The sequence below is a fragment of the Octodon degus genome, unplaced genomic scaffold, assembly GCF_000260255.1.
Source record: "Octodon degus isolate 3935 unplaced genomic scaffold, OctDeg1.0 scaffold00030, whole genome shotgun sequence".
In the NCBI taxonomy this organism is placed as follows: Eukaryota; Metazoa; Chordata; class Mammalia; order Rodentia; family Octodontidae; genus Octodon; species Octodon degus.
In genome coordinates this window covers 8143889-8157383 of record NW_004524606.1, presented here as the reverse complement: position 1 = coordinate 8157383, position 13495 = coordinate 8143889, and the positions used below count along the sequence as shown (strand labels likewise).

General features: G+C 41.3%; 1 protein-coding gene across 1 annotated transcript in view; it reads left to right on the top strand.

Annotated features, from left to right (window-relative positions):
• Nucleotides 1-5843, top strand: part of Mdfic2 (MyoD family inhibitor domain containing 2) — a 130722-nt gene extending 124879 nt beyond the window's left edge. The window contains exon 4 of the mRNA XM_004629498.2: nucleotides 5584-5843. Coding sequence (XP_004629555.1) covers nucleotides 5584-5843 — 260 coding nt within the window. The remainder of the gene's footprint in view (nucleotides 1-5583) is intronic.
• The last annotated feature ends 7652 nt before the right edge of the window (nucleotides 5844-13495 follow it).

The following is a 13495-nucleotide window of genomic DNA, read 5'->3' as shown; positions in this document are numbered from 1 at the left end:
TCATGTTGCAGGAGCCACAGTTGACACCACGGATGCCCCTCATCTCTCTCCCTTCTAATCATGGGTGGACATAGGGTGGCTTGCCAAGAAGCCAAGAGTAGGGGCAAAGGTCAAGGAATACAGGATTGTGATCATGGAGCTGACCCAGGTGCATTTGCAGAATTTCCTTGCATTGTTACCTATTCTGCCATAATTAAACCTGATTCATTCACATGAGACAGATTCTTAATTAGCCAATCCCCAGTTGTACATTTAACACCTCTGGAAGCTGCATTAATTCTTCGGTGTCATTAGAGTATCACCACTTAGCACATTACAAGTTTAGTATCCTAAAAGTACTCCAGGGGTATAAATAGGAAATGAGGCAACCCTGGGGGATTTTGTCCTAGCTCTGAACATAAGCAAATACTACTTTGGGCTCTGGGGAACCAGATCGCCAATCCATCTTAAACCACCTATATTCCAGGTTTAAGAAGTGGAAAATACAGATGCACATTTTGACAGCAGAGATTAGAGCTACTGCTAGGTGGCCAGGGGCCCCAGAGAAGGGAACCTGTCACAAGGTTCTAGAGGAGCTGAAAGGTCAAGTGCAGTGAGCAGTGAGGCACCCAGAACTTAGAAACCACAAAAGTCTTGCTTCGCTATATTCTCCCAGAGCACAAAGAGATGGCTGTAATGGTACTAGCTTTAAATCACTAGTCAGGCACTATCCCTAGAGAGATCACTGGTGACTATCATTACACAGAATCATAAAGAACAGGCTACCCAAGCATATAAATAGAGGAGAAGACCTGGACAGTGCCTAAGACAGCAGGGAGTTGGCAGTACAACCAGCCTGTTCTCCCCTTTCTCCCAGCCTCCCAGATCCTCTTGTTGCCTGGTACCTGCAGAAACCACTAAAGGAACCTGAAGAATACTTTGTCAGCCTACAGAATCCAGAGCAGGAAAAAGACAAGAAACAGGCCTTCAGGAAGGCACTAGGACCTTGCACTATACTCAAAACTGGCAGGAAGAGAGTGTAAATGTGTTACAGAGGGCAGGCCAGTTTTCTAATTTAAAGTTCTGGATGAGACAGTCTGGGTCCAATCTCAGTTCTACCACTTGCTGTGTTTCTTGGGGCCACCCTGCTGGACTCTGAGCCATAATGCCCTCATTTATAAGCAGGCATGAAAGCAGTATTGTTACGATTTAGGTCTAGTTGTCCCCCACAAAGCCTCATGCAGTCATGAGGTGGCTTCTAGAGTTTGTGATTCACCCATGCTGCAATGCTGGGATTATGGCTGTGAGTCGTACACCTGCCCTGAGGTGGACAGCCTGAGTACAATATGGGCAGGGGAAGAGGCTTGCTGCTGCTGCAGCTGCTGCCCCTCCCCTGGCTCTTTGCTGTTTTCAGCGCCATGAAGTGCTGCCCTCTGCCATGTGCCGCTCTGCCTTAGAGCCAGCCAAGTATGGGCTGAAACCTCCACTAACTGTGAGCTAAATAAACCTCTCCTTCCTGAATTTGGGGTGTTGGGTATTTTGTCCCAGCAACGAGAGAAAGGTAACCAAGACAAGAAGTATCAATTGAGCATCATTTTGAGGCTTGTGTGAGAGGCACACAGCATAGATGACTGCAAGGTGGCTTTCAGTCGGTTAACTGCACAGAGATCAGGAGAGCAGAGTGCAGGCCTTGGGTGGAGACAGAATTAGATGTGAGCATCTTCTCAGCCACCTACAATTAGGAGGACTCAGGGCACACTCTGACAGTCTCTGAAACTTAGTGCTTCATCCAGAATGGGCCCAGCACTTAGGAGGCTGAGGCAGGAGGATTGCTGTGAATTTGAAGCCAGCCCAGGCTACACAGTGAATTCAAGGCCCAGCTGAAATGAAAATCAAGACCCCATCTCAAAAACAGAAGAAACAAATAAGAATAAACAAATAAAATGGGGATCAAAATGCATTTACCTCTTAGAACCCATCATCGACTTACTCATTCACATTCAGAAAGAGACATGGCTTTCTACTTCCTGTAACTTAGATTCTAGTGGAGGAGAAACTAACAAAGTAAGTAAGTTAATATCCTGTGGTCCGCGTGATGAAGAAAAAAATAGAGCAGGTTTCTGTGAGTTTCAGCAACGGTATGACTTAGAGAGAAGGTCTGAACAGGAGCTGGGCAAAGCTGGGAAAGGGTGTGCAAAGGAAAGCACAATATGTGTGTTGCTTGTGAGCCAGTTTCTTGGCGAACACTGAAATCAGCCAGTGTCATCATAGTACAGAAAGAAGCAATGTGGTCTCAGAAGTCGGAGAAAGAGGCAAGAGCCCAGAGCTCTAGGACAGGCTGAGGACTCAAGACTAGAGGGGAAAGTGAGTCATTCTAATTTAGGATTAAAAGTAACCACGAGGGGGTCCAGGGAGATGGCTCAGTGGAATAAGCGCTTTCCTGGCAAGCTCAAAGGCCTGATTGGGGGGGGGGGGGAGTGAGAGGATACGTTATAAATAAATAAATAAATAAATAACCACGAGAACTGAGGAAGTCAACTCAGGTGGCCGCAGAAGGGCCGCTACAGATGTCCCGGCTGTGCTCCTCACCTCAGCTGATACGAGTCGGAACTGAGATGGCAGCTCTGCGGGTGTTAGGGCTGCAGTGACGAGCGGGATGAGGAGGGGCGGGGCAGCCAGAAAACGACAAAGACCGACCTTGAGACGGTGTAGGAGCCACTAAGAAGGGAAAGTGAGAGGACAGACAGGTGTATGGGATAGGGGAGAAGGACCCAAGGATAACTGAGCCTCTGTGAGACGCATTGAAGACGGTACAGAGGAGACGTGAAGTAAGGGCCGATGTACACCCAGGACCCTTCGGGATGGGCCCAGAGAGGGGTACTAATCATGGAAGGTCACGGCTGGTGGAGGTTACAGCCCTAGGAATAGGGGACAGCCAAACATCATCGTTCAGGAGCATGGGAAGTCCAGTCCTCCCCTAATAGTTACAGATTTTTCCCTGAACTACTTCTGTTACTTTTGGGCAAACAAAAATTGGCCATATGCAAAACAACTTTGCCTGCTCATGTAGAATTATTTAATACACCCTTTAGGGAAAGTGTAGAACACACTTGAAAGTTTGGAAAAATCTGTTTTCAATTCATTAATGTTACCATGTTTTCTTGGGCAAGAGGCTCTGCCTTTTATAACCAAATAAAAAGGACTGACTTAGAAACATAAAGGGGGGGCTCTATTCTCAAGTGCAAAATAGGGAGGTGAGGGGTAGCAAATGCCAATTTGGCCAAAGGATTAGGCCAAAACTTTTTTCTTCTTTTGTAAATAAAATCTGCAGTATACATTCGAAGCAGAGACCTCCAGAGTCTGCCAACTCAAGATGCTGGCAAGTGCAATTGAATCAAAAGGTTATGTGCCCTTGGGAAATTGTAAGGGCATTTTACACAGAGTTTCTTCACATTCTAATAAGAATCACCAATTCCTATCCTTAGACTCATCGCGCACCCTATTTATCTCCAAATGAAACCTTCAGCTTTACGTGTGTGAAGGATCCAGTAGGTTCACTGTAATACAGTCGGAAGTCCAAGTCTCCTGAGCCCCTAGCCTGAGGGATCAGGGAGTCTTGGTTTGGAATATGTTCTACTGAGAATTTCTTCCCTGCCAGGGGCTGCTATAGTAGCAGTCTTGGCACCGGTTAAACTCCATGAAGTTGTATGCCCCACGTCTCTGACCCCCAACATGCCCTTTTCTGAAAATTCTAGGCAAAATACAGTCTATGTACTATTACTAACTTACTCCTGAATTTTTGTGGGTGGTTTGTGGTGACTTATGAGATATGAGTGAGCTGGCCATATGCTAGAAGCTGGCGCTAAGTGAATAAAAATACACCCAGTCTGGCAAAGAGATGAGTATGTACTCCGCAGAGGTACTATGAAGCATGCTGCCTAAACTATAAATACTGAATAATGACCACAGCACCTGCAACAATATATGGCAATTAAAGTAGTCATAAAAGTCATGGCATATATTTTTTTTAGCCATGACCTTTGTGGGAATAAAAGAGAAGGCGAGAGGCAGAGAAGGGAAAGGAAAGGTAGATTTCTCTTAAATTCAGGACTTGCTTTAGAACTTTATGATATTTTTCAATAAATTCAAACATTTTTCCTTAAAAGAGTTGTTTCTTCCCTGGGCACATTTTGAAGTTTTCCTTTCTGTTATAGATTATCCAGCATGGAAACAATTTTAAAAAAGCATTTTCTGGAAAATATCGTTGGAAGAAATTGAATAGGGCTAAAAGATCACTCAGACTGTAGAGTACGACGCAGAGGGGAAATCTCGCACAGCTCACTGACTGAACACTAAAACCTTAGGAGTTAGCATCTTTGTTGGGAAAATATAGATATTTAGGAGAGGCAAACTTTGATCAATTGATAAGCCCATCTGGAGGGGAAATGTTCTTCTAAAATTCATGCTAAAATGTTGCTTTCAACCATCAATATTATTTCAGGTCACACAACCATTTACCAGCCCTTCTACAAAAATCTCACAGTTTTGAAACTTTTTAAACTTGAAAATAATTTATAATTTTAACAGGAGAGCTGCTATATCTTCTAACTAATTCCCTTTATGGAAGCAAAAAAATATAATAATCTATAACCCATCACAGCTGTTTGGCTAGAATTACCAATTACCTTCAATGCCTTTGAGATATTTTCCAGATTTTTACAAGTCTGCATAGTAAATTTTTAAACCAATTTTGTTAAAGAGGACTGATAATATTTAAAACCTTTTAGGCATATGATGACGTATTTCACTCAAACAATTTGAATATAAAATCAAGGCTTTGCATAACCAGAGGAAAATGGAGACAGGAATTAAAAATAAAACACAAACTAAAAATCTGCGATTATTTTAAAAAACATTGAGCTTCAAAATATGCTTTTCTTTTACATTTGAACATGGATATGATAGATTTGTGAGAATCAGTCAAACAGGTAACGAAGGCTAGCAACAAAAAGGACACATGTGGTCTCTCCTTGTCGCCAACTCTGATTGCTCCTGCAGTCCCTGCACTTGGGAGGCTTTGCTATTTTTCAGACAGTTGCAAAGTGGATAATTGTGTGTCTTCCCCACACCTCTGTAGGCAAAGTAAATAAAGGGGTTTAGAAAAGTGTCACCACTTTAAATAACTAGATTACACGGAATCGATAGGAAATGTTCAAGAAGTTAATAAAGCAATTACTTAAGGGGAGAGAGCAGTGGTGTGGGGTAGAGGAGCTTGAAAGACTAACGGCGCACATCACCCCTAATGCGGATAAATAATTAAGAGCGGGCTGTAAAGTCATCAGTACAGCTCCACACCTGATTGCTCCCACGGATGGCCCCACATGCTACCATTAATTTTCTTTCTTCATTTCGGTACACTTTTGCTCATGCATTCTAATTATTTTTAATCATACACATTTTTATGGGGCACAGTGTGATCATTCTATACATGTATGAAATGTACAATGACCAGATTAGGGCAATTATCAATTCTACCTTTCTAAACACTTTTTTTTAAAACAAAACCAGCTAACACATCATAATTGTTTCTTCTCCTTTACACAGAGGAATGTGCCTCCCTGATCCTCGCCTGTCTCTTCTGCCAGTTTTGGGAATGTCTCCTCATGCTCCCTGACACATGCGAAACCATGTGCGTCAACCTGTGCTGCCCCTCCCACAGGTATCACCACACCGCAGACGAGGGCCACTCGCGCAGCGACTGCAGCTGCAGCTGCGATGTGGACTGTAGCCTCTTTGAATCGTGCCATGAGACCAGTGAGTGCCTGGAGCTGGCCATGGAGATTTCAGAACTCTGTTACCGCTAGCACGATGAAGGAGCCATGGCCTGGCAGTCCTTCTGGCCACGACAAGGCTGAAGTCTCTGTGGGCCAGAAAGCAAGGACTGCACATAATTCTTGGAAGCTCTAGGCCATTTTATTCTGCACCTGTCTGCAAAAGTTAGTATTGTCAACTCAGTGGTCTCACTCCAAATTTCACAACCGCATGGCTCACTGAAAAATAAGATTCTTGATCAACATGATGAACAAATCTTAAATACCTCTTAAATGCCATAGGTACAAGATGTTTCTTGATTATAAAACAGCATGTGAAACCACTCTGTATTCTTGAATTCATCAGCTTGCATCACGGATTCAACCTCATTCACAAATTCAGGCCAAATTAATGTTTTGTTTCAGCATTGACATACATTAGCTCATCTTTCTAATGGACTCATGCATAAACATTATGCATTGTTGGTTATTATTAATAATGTATTGTATAACATCACTTTGTAATTAAAAATTTATTTATACAGTCTCTTAAAATTCACTTATATGTACAGTTTGGGGTAGGAAAGGGAATTAAATGAATTAGAAACCATGTTCCTGTAATTACAACAGATGTCTCTAAAATATCTCCAGTGAATTTTGAGTCTAGTATACTTCAGGAGATTACTATAATTTTAGACTGCATTATTATATGTCTGTGACTATGTCATAACAGGTTATACATATTCTTAATCTCTTAGAGAAAGGCTCTTTATTCTAATAAACATAAAGGGGAATAATGTGCAAGTTTCAAGAAAATGATCTCTGACAATTCTCCATTTTCCTCATTTCTGTTTGTCAGGTACATTAAGCAACAGGATATTAAAACAGAATCATTTCATTTTACTGAAATATTATTTGTGTAGACATCTAAAATAAATACATACCACAGGTAATTTCAGTTCCAAATTTTTAAAAATAGCATTTCCTTCATAAACTACATTTTCATAAACTTTATAAACTTCATAAATTCTCCTTTTCCATTAAAAAATAATAATTACAATAAGCACATCTTTGCTCTTATGATATCACTTTTAAAAATATGAATATGAGCTGTGAAATTATTTTGAATTTTAAAAAACCCAACAACTCACATGGAAACACATCTAGGTTGAACATACTGTGAAACTTTATTTTCTTCAGGCATCCTTCTATAGCTACCAGGCACATAAATTGCTTATTAATTGTTATTTGTGTCTTCCCATGAAGGTAACTCAGTATACTCACTAAATATACAAAGCAGAATGCATCAATAGCCAAACCAAGAACAGAAAAGTAGAAGGGAGAGTAGAGACAGATTGTGTGTGTGTGTGTGTGTGTGTGTGTGTGTGTGTGTGTGTGTAATTTAGGAAAAACAGTAACAACAAACCCCAAAATACCTGTTTTTGCCTACCTTGAGTAATTTCAGGCCAAAATATGTGTTTTATTCTCAAGTAAACTTGGCCATTTGTCTAATCTGCAAGGAATTCCCCATGGCACTGAGAGCTGCTGGCCTTTGCACCCCAGCCACCTCTGGTGGGAGCTAGGGGCTCCCAACTTGCTGAGGCTACAGGGCGGCCGGCGCTCCCTTGGCTCTCACGTGCACCGCCTCTCCTGCAGCATGTGTCGGCTCGGCCTGCGGATGCTCGAGCTCTATATTCCATGCATAGAATTTACAGATTAAAAAAGTTGTTGAGCAGGAGGGGAAGCTGCGGCTATTCTTTCTTACCCAGGGCTCCCGTACTTCACAAGGGGAAAAGGAGGCCCCTGGGAAGGCCCTGCCCAAGATGAGCTCACAGCAACATCAAGACTCTCACTTGAGGTCTACTTTTCTGACTATACTTCCCTGCGGCACAGTTCTTTCCCTCCCAGTCCAGTTCATACCCAGTAGTACAGCTGTCACAACTGTTAAAATACCGTACTAAAATACTAACAGACTGGCTCATAAACAGTGGTAACTTTGAGCCTCCTTTGTGTTTCCTCCCTGTGTGCAGACCACTCTGGCTACTCTCCAAGTACACTCCCTCCTTCAGATCTAGCCACTAAAGGAAGAGCCAAGGGGTCCTGGGGCCCTGTCCCAATATTATGGTGTCTGGAGTCATTGATCAGGGCAGGCCCTGTGAGTAGTAGATATTTGATCACCAAAATATTTATTCTTAGGGTCAGCCAAATAGCTCAGGGTGTTAAAGTGCCTGCTTAGGCAGACACAGCAGCCAGGGTTGGATTCCCGCCCTGCAGTGCCAGCCCCGCCCTTGGGGTGCACTGAGACAACGATTGAGACTGGGCATGGTGGCGCGCATCTGTAATATCAGCTCTTGAGAGGCTGAATACAGGTGGATCACTACGAGTCCAATCTAGTAGTGAGACCCTATAGACCCTGTAGACCCTTGCTAAAATACAAAAGAAATTATTCTTATTAATTTATATACACTATCAATTTAAGTGAAGAGTGTGCATTTCAAATGCATTATTCATTCTACATTATTCTCTCTAATCTACATTATTCTTTCTAATTCTTCAACATTGTTGCATTTCAAATTTTAATTGAGAATTTGTCAATTACAGACATAAAAATCACCAGGTCTTCTTTTACAATGTGGTCAGAACACTCCAAGATCTTTCTGTGGCCTCGCTTTCCATGGTTTGTTAACTTGCTCCTCACTTTAAGAATTCACCGTGCTCTAACTGAGAGGGTCAGTTATATAAAGTGTGAAATTTCTTTTCTTTATAGCCAATAATAAAACATCATCCTTTTTGCAAACATGAATGGGTGTTTCAATTGAATTCTTACATAATAAAACATACACAGTTGGAAACATGCAATTGCAGGAGAAAGATCAAAAAAAGATGTAGTTATTGATTAAATACAAGTATCAGGATCTGAGAAGACTCAGTTAATATGCAGTGATGAAGGTCTGTGATTATAAAAAAATAAAATGTTATGCTATAAGGTAGGGCTTGCTTGGTGAATGGAGCATTCTAATCTAAGGAATCATGCTAAAATAAAAGAGATTTGAGAACACACAAACTTTATAGCAAATGGAGGGCAGAGATTTTTTTCCACATAGCTGTATACCCATACAGTTACACTGTCTTTGTTCAATGGATTTTTATAAAACCACTTGATCTCTAAAAGCCAACAAAATATGGAAAGCAATGAAGAAACAAAGTTACATTTAACTTGCTCATGAAATCTTCCCACTACATGAACTGATCGGCTTACCAAATTATCGATGCCAGACAGTCAAAGTTAATGGAGCTTCAAAAGTCATTGCAATTTTTTTCAAGGGAGTAAAAACACATATTCACACAAAAAAACTTTACAGACTTTTCATATCATGTGATGGTATGTCAGCGTTTGTGTTCAAGGATAAATGTGTGGGTAGGAGATGGCTGCAGGACAGATTCCATTGACGATGTCTGTGTCTCAACCTATAGAAGAGGAAAGAATAATATATGCTGTGATGGTCAGCTTCATAGCACCAAAGCATAGCAAATACCTGAGATAGTCAACCTATAGGAGCAAAAACAATTATTCTGGCTCACAGTTTTGGAGGTGTGCAGTCCATGTCCTACTGGCCCTGTTGCGTTAGGGCTTGTGAGAAGGAAGTATACCATGGCAAAGCACATCGTGGAATAAAATGACCTCACAGACAACAACTGGAGCAAAGAAAGATGCTGAAACCAGGGTCCCACAATCCCCATCAAGGGCACAGCCTCAGTGAGGAGACCTTCCTCCAGTCACCACCTCTGAAAAGCACCACAATGTCCCAGTAGCGATAGATGGTGGGGTCGAGACTTTTAATACAAGGACCTTTTGAGGACATTTAAGATCCAAAGAACTGCAATGCATGCTGAAGGAAGGTATTCTGACTAGGAATGTTTTGTCTATCAACTTCTAAATTTCTTCAGGTCATGGGAATTTATGGCTTCAGATGAAATGTAATCACTTGATTTAATTGTTGGATTGTATCTGAAGAGAAGATCTGTGTAAAAGTCGTACACTTGCTGTATGTAGTTTCATGTATGCTGTGTGGAAAGGCAGGGCAAAGAGAATTGGATGGTTTTCTAGGAAACGTAAACAGCAAAGAACTAGAACAGTATTACTGAGCCACTCAAAGAGGTCTAGACAGCTTCCCACAGTACAGGGAAGGTGCTCATGATGAGCGTTTCAGGAGAAATAGGACCTGCATCATGATTTGGTTAAAAGTGCCACCTTGGGGCCGGGGAGATGGCTCAGTAGGATAAGCACTTGACTGGCAAACGCAAGGATCTGAGTTCAATCCCCAGTTCTGAAAAAAAAAAAAAAGTGCCACCTTCTGGAGTACCATCTTAATATGCGATACAGTTCTGCTTTTGCTGCTGCTAAATCAATGCTTCTCAAATGATTTGGGCTCCTTTTCCCATTTTGCAAAGTCTAGAAATATAATTGCTTATCAGAATAAAGAGGAGACATTTACAACTAACAATGCTCAGTCTCCTACCAAGCATAGGATAACACTCCACAATAAAAAAAATCCAAATATCAATAATATAAAGGCTAAAAGACCCAACTCAGAAATCTTTCTTCACCAAATTTGCCTTTTAAACTGTTGAAAAAACAATCAGATAAAAATACAAGGTGTCAAGTTAACCTAGAATTTCAGAAAAATAACAAATAATATTTCAGCATGAGATGTGACTGGAAAATATGTGAATGTGGTTTTTTTTAAAAAAACTTCATTACACTAAAAAGCTTTGTCATCAGTCCCCCCACAAAGTCCTTCCCCTTGCTTTAAACCCACGTATCCTGCCACTGCTGCCACTTCCTGAAGTAGCTCGACAAGTTCTCTTTCCTGTCTCTAGCTGCAGTGTCATGACTGCTTCCACATCTTGAACTGATTCAAATTTTTACTGTGCCTGATTATTTTGACTTGGTGGAACAGCCAGGAGTCAGAGGGCATGAGATCTACTGCACGAGGTCCATGAGGACACACAGCAGTGTTTTCATAATGTGGACTTTCTGCGCGGGGTGGCACCATACAGCAGCATTCACTGAGTGTTGGGTTAGTGCTGAGCTCTGGAGCATTTTCCCTCCTGCCCCAGCTCATGATGGTCTTCTATCTTAGACTAGGGCAGACACATTCCTGTTTTTTGCTTCCCATCTTCATCAGTACCTTAGGTTCTCTGCCATGACTATCTTGACTTAAGAGGTAGGAATTTGAAGAACTTGGATCATTAATGTCTCCTAATGGCCTACATGTGAAAGCCTTGCTCCCAGCCTGCGCCTTGTGGAGGTGGTGGAATCTAAGAAGTGGAGCCTAGGGAGGGATCTTAGTGTCATTACGGGTGTGCAGTGAAAAGAGACAGTGGGACCATGGTCTGTTCTTATCCCATTTAGTTTTCAGCCATGAGCTGAACAGTTTTACTCTGCGGTAAAATTCTGTAGGCCCAAAGCTTGGGCTAACAAAACTGGACATGCACCTAAAAGTCTGGAGCCAAAAATAAAACTTTTCATAATTGAATTATTTCAAATATTTATTGTGCTTCTTAGAAATGACTAGCACAGAAGCAAAAATCATCAATTAGGTGTTTAGGTCTAAATACTGCTTTGTGGCTAAATCATTGTTCAGAAAGACCAGTGTCAGAAGGTTTTTGTGTAGCTATGGGAGGATATTTCTTCATGTGTAGCTACTTGACTTTCCGTATACCTCTTTCTGTCAAGAGGCACAAGTGGGAGGTGAGTGGGAGGCATTTCTTAGTCATGGCTTTCAATACCGTCTACTCACACCATTAACATTTCCTCTTAGGATACAGTCGGGGTGAGCCAGAAGGGCTTATATGTTCCCATTACTTGTATTTATCTTATAGTTGTGAAAACTATCATATCAAAAATACTTAACACACAGATATTACTAGATACTCTGATTAGCCCTGTGAAATAGATTCTATTTTTTAACAGACCATGATACACTTTTTTAAAAATTATTTATCTATTTATTTATCTATTTATTTATCTATTTATTTATCTATTTATTTATCTATTTGGTACAGGGTCTCTGTTACACAGCTTAGACTCATAGTGATCCTCATGTCTCAGCCTCCCCAATGCTGGGATTACAGCAGTGTGCCACCACACCCAGTTTCAATGGCCAGCACTGCACACCCAGGGTTCTGGGGCTGGGATGGCATGTGGTGCCGGGATCAAACCCAGGTCCTTGCACTTACCAAGTAGGTGCTTAGATCACTGAGCTATCTCCCCAGCCCAATAGGTTCTACTTTTATCTCTTTTACTTGGTGAAATGCAATCTTAAAGATTGCAACTTGCATATGATCAAATAGCAAATAAGCAATTGTCGCAAGGTTTGAAGCCAGGACTGTTAATTCCAAAGTCCACACATGTAATTGCTTAGCCTAAAAGTTATATCTGAGAAAAAGATCAAATATATGTAAAGTTCAAGAATTCATTATGAAAGCCATCAGAAAATTATAACTGTCTATACAAAGAAAATGCATTTGCTGATAGTAAATGCTATAAAAGTTGTGATCCTATGCAGTGATTAGAATTTGAAACATCTTCAAAATGCTTTTAAGATATGTACCCAATAAGTAATAAATGCAAAATCAATGTATTGCAATTTAATCCTTATGTTAGTAGCTTAGCCTCATTCATCTATGGTTCCAAAGACTTACCTTTTAGTGTTCCATTCAGCAAGGCAACTTTGATCTCTGCTTGAAGAGAATCCATTGCAAGTGCCCAGCCCCTCATCAGCATTCCACCAGGGGTATGAGGGGCATGAAGGGTTTTTAATCAGTCAACAACACTACGGTCCACCAAATGTATTTGAATACTTAGACCTCTTATCTCAAAAGCTGTGCAGAATTCAAGGTCATGGTAACCTCTTTTATGGTTTATTGTTCCTGAAATGTACTTTGAGTGAATTTACAAAGCCGCAACTTATTTTGTGGACCCAGAGCTTTCATTATGTCCAGCTCTCCCTAACATCCTCTTTGTTTCCTCTTTCAGCACTTTCTGCCTATGGGTCCTCTTAATAGCAAGTTCCCATAATTTTTAAAAAATGAATGAATGAATGAATGAATGAATGAATTAATTAATTAATAATATTGAGCCACATTCAGTAGCTAAGTGACTCATTGTCTGCCCTATATCCTCTGCAGAAAGCAGCATTCAGATTTCCCGTGGCTGCGCTGCTCTTCAATACATGTCCCAGTTTCCCGCAATGGGCAAGAAGGCAAGAGGTGAGCCCCATACCTGGGTTGCCACTCTGCTATCCTCGCTATCACATGGCTGCTGATGTGGATACAGCAATGGCTCACCAGGCCCATGAGCTGAGTCTGTGGAACAATGCAGTTTGTACAACTAGGAGAGGAGGCTGAGATTCTGCTCCGACGTTACAGAGAGGTTCCAACTGAGAGACACACACTGCATGAAGTGATCTCAGCTCACTCTTGGTGACATTTACTCTAAATAATATCATAATAATATGTGTCACTTAGTATCTTTGATGTACTAACTATAATTTTATAAAGTCTTAGAAGCATATTAGAGAAAGCTGAGGCGGGAGGATCATTTAGAGTTCAAGACCATCATGGGCTACAAAGTGAGCTCAAGGTTAGCCTGAGCTCACAGTGAGATCCTCTCAAAAAGATAATAAAAAAGAAGAGACAGA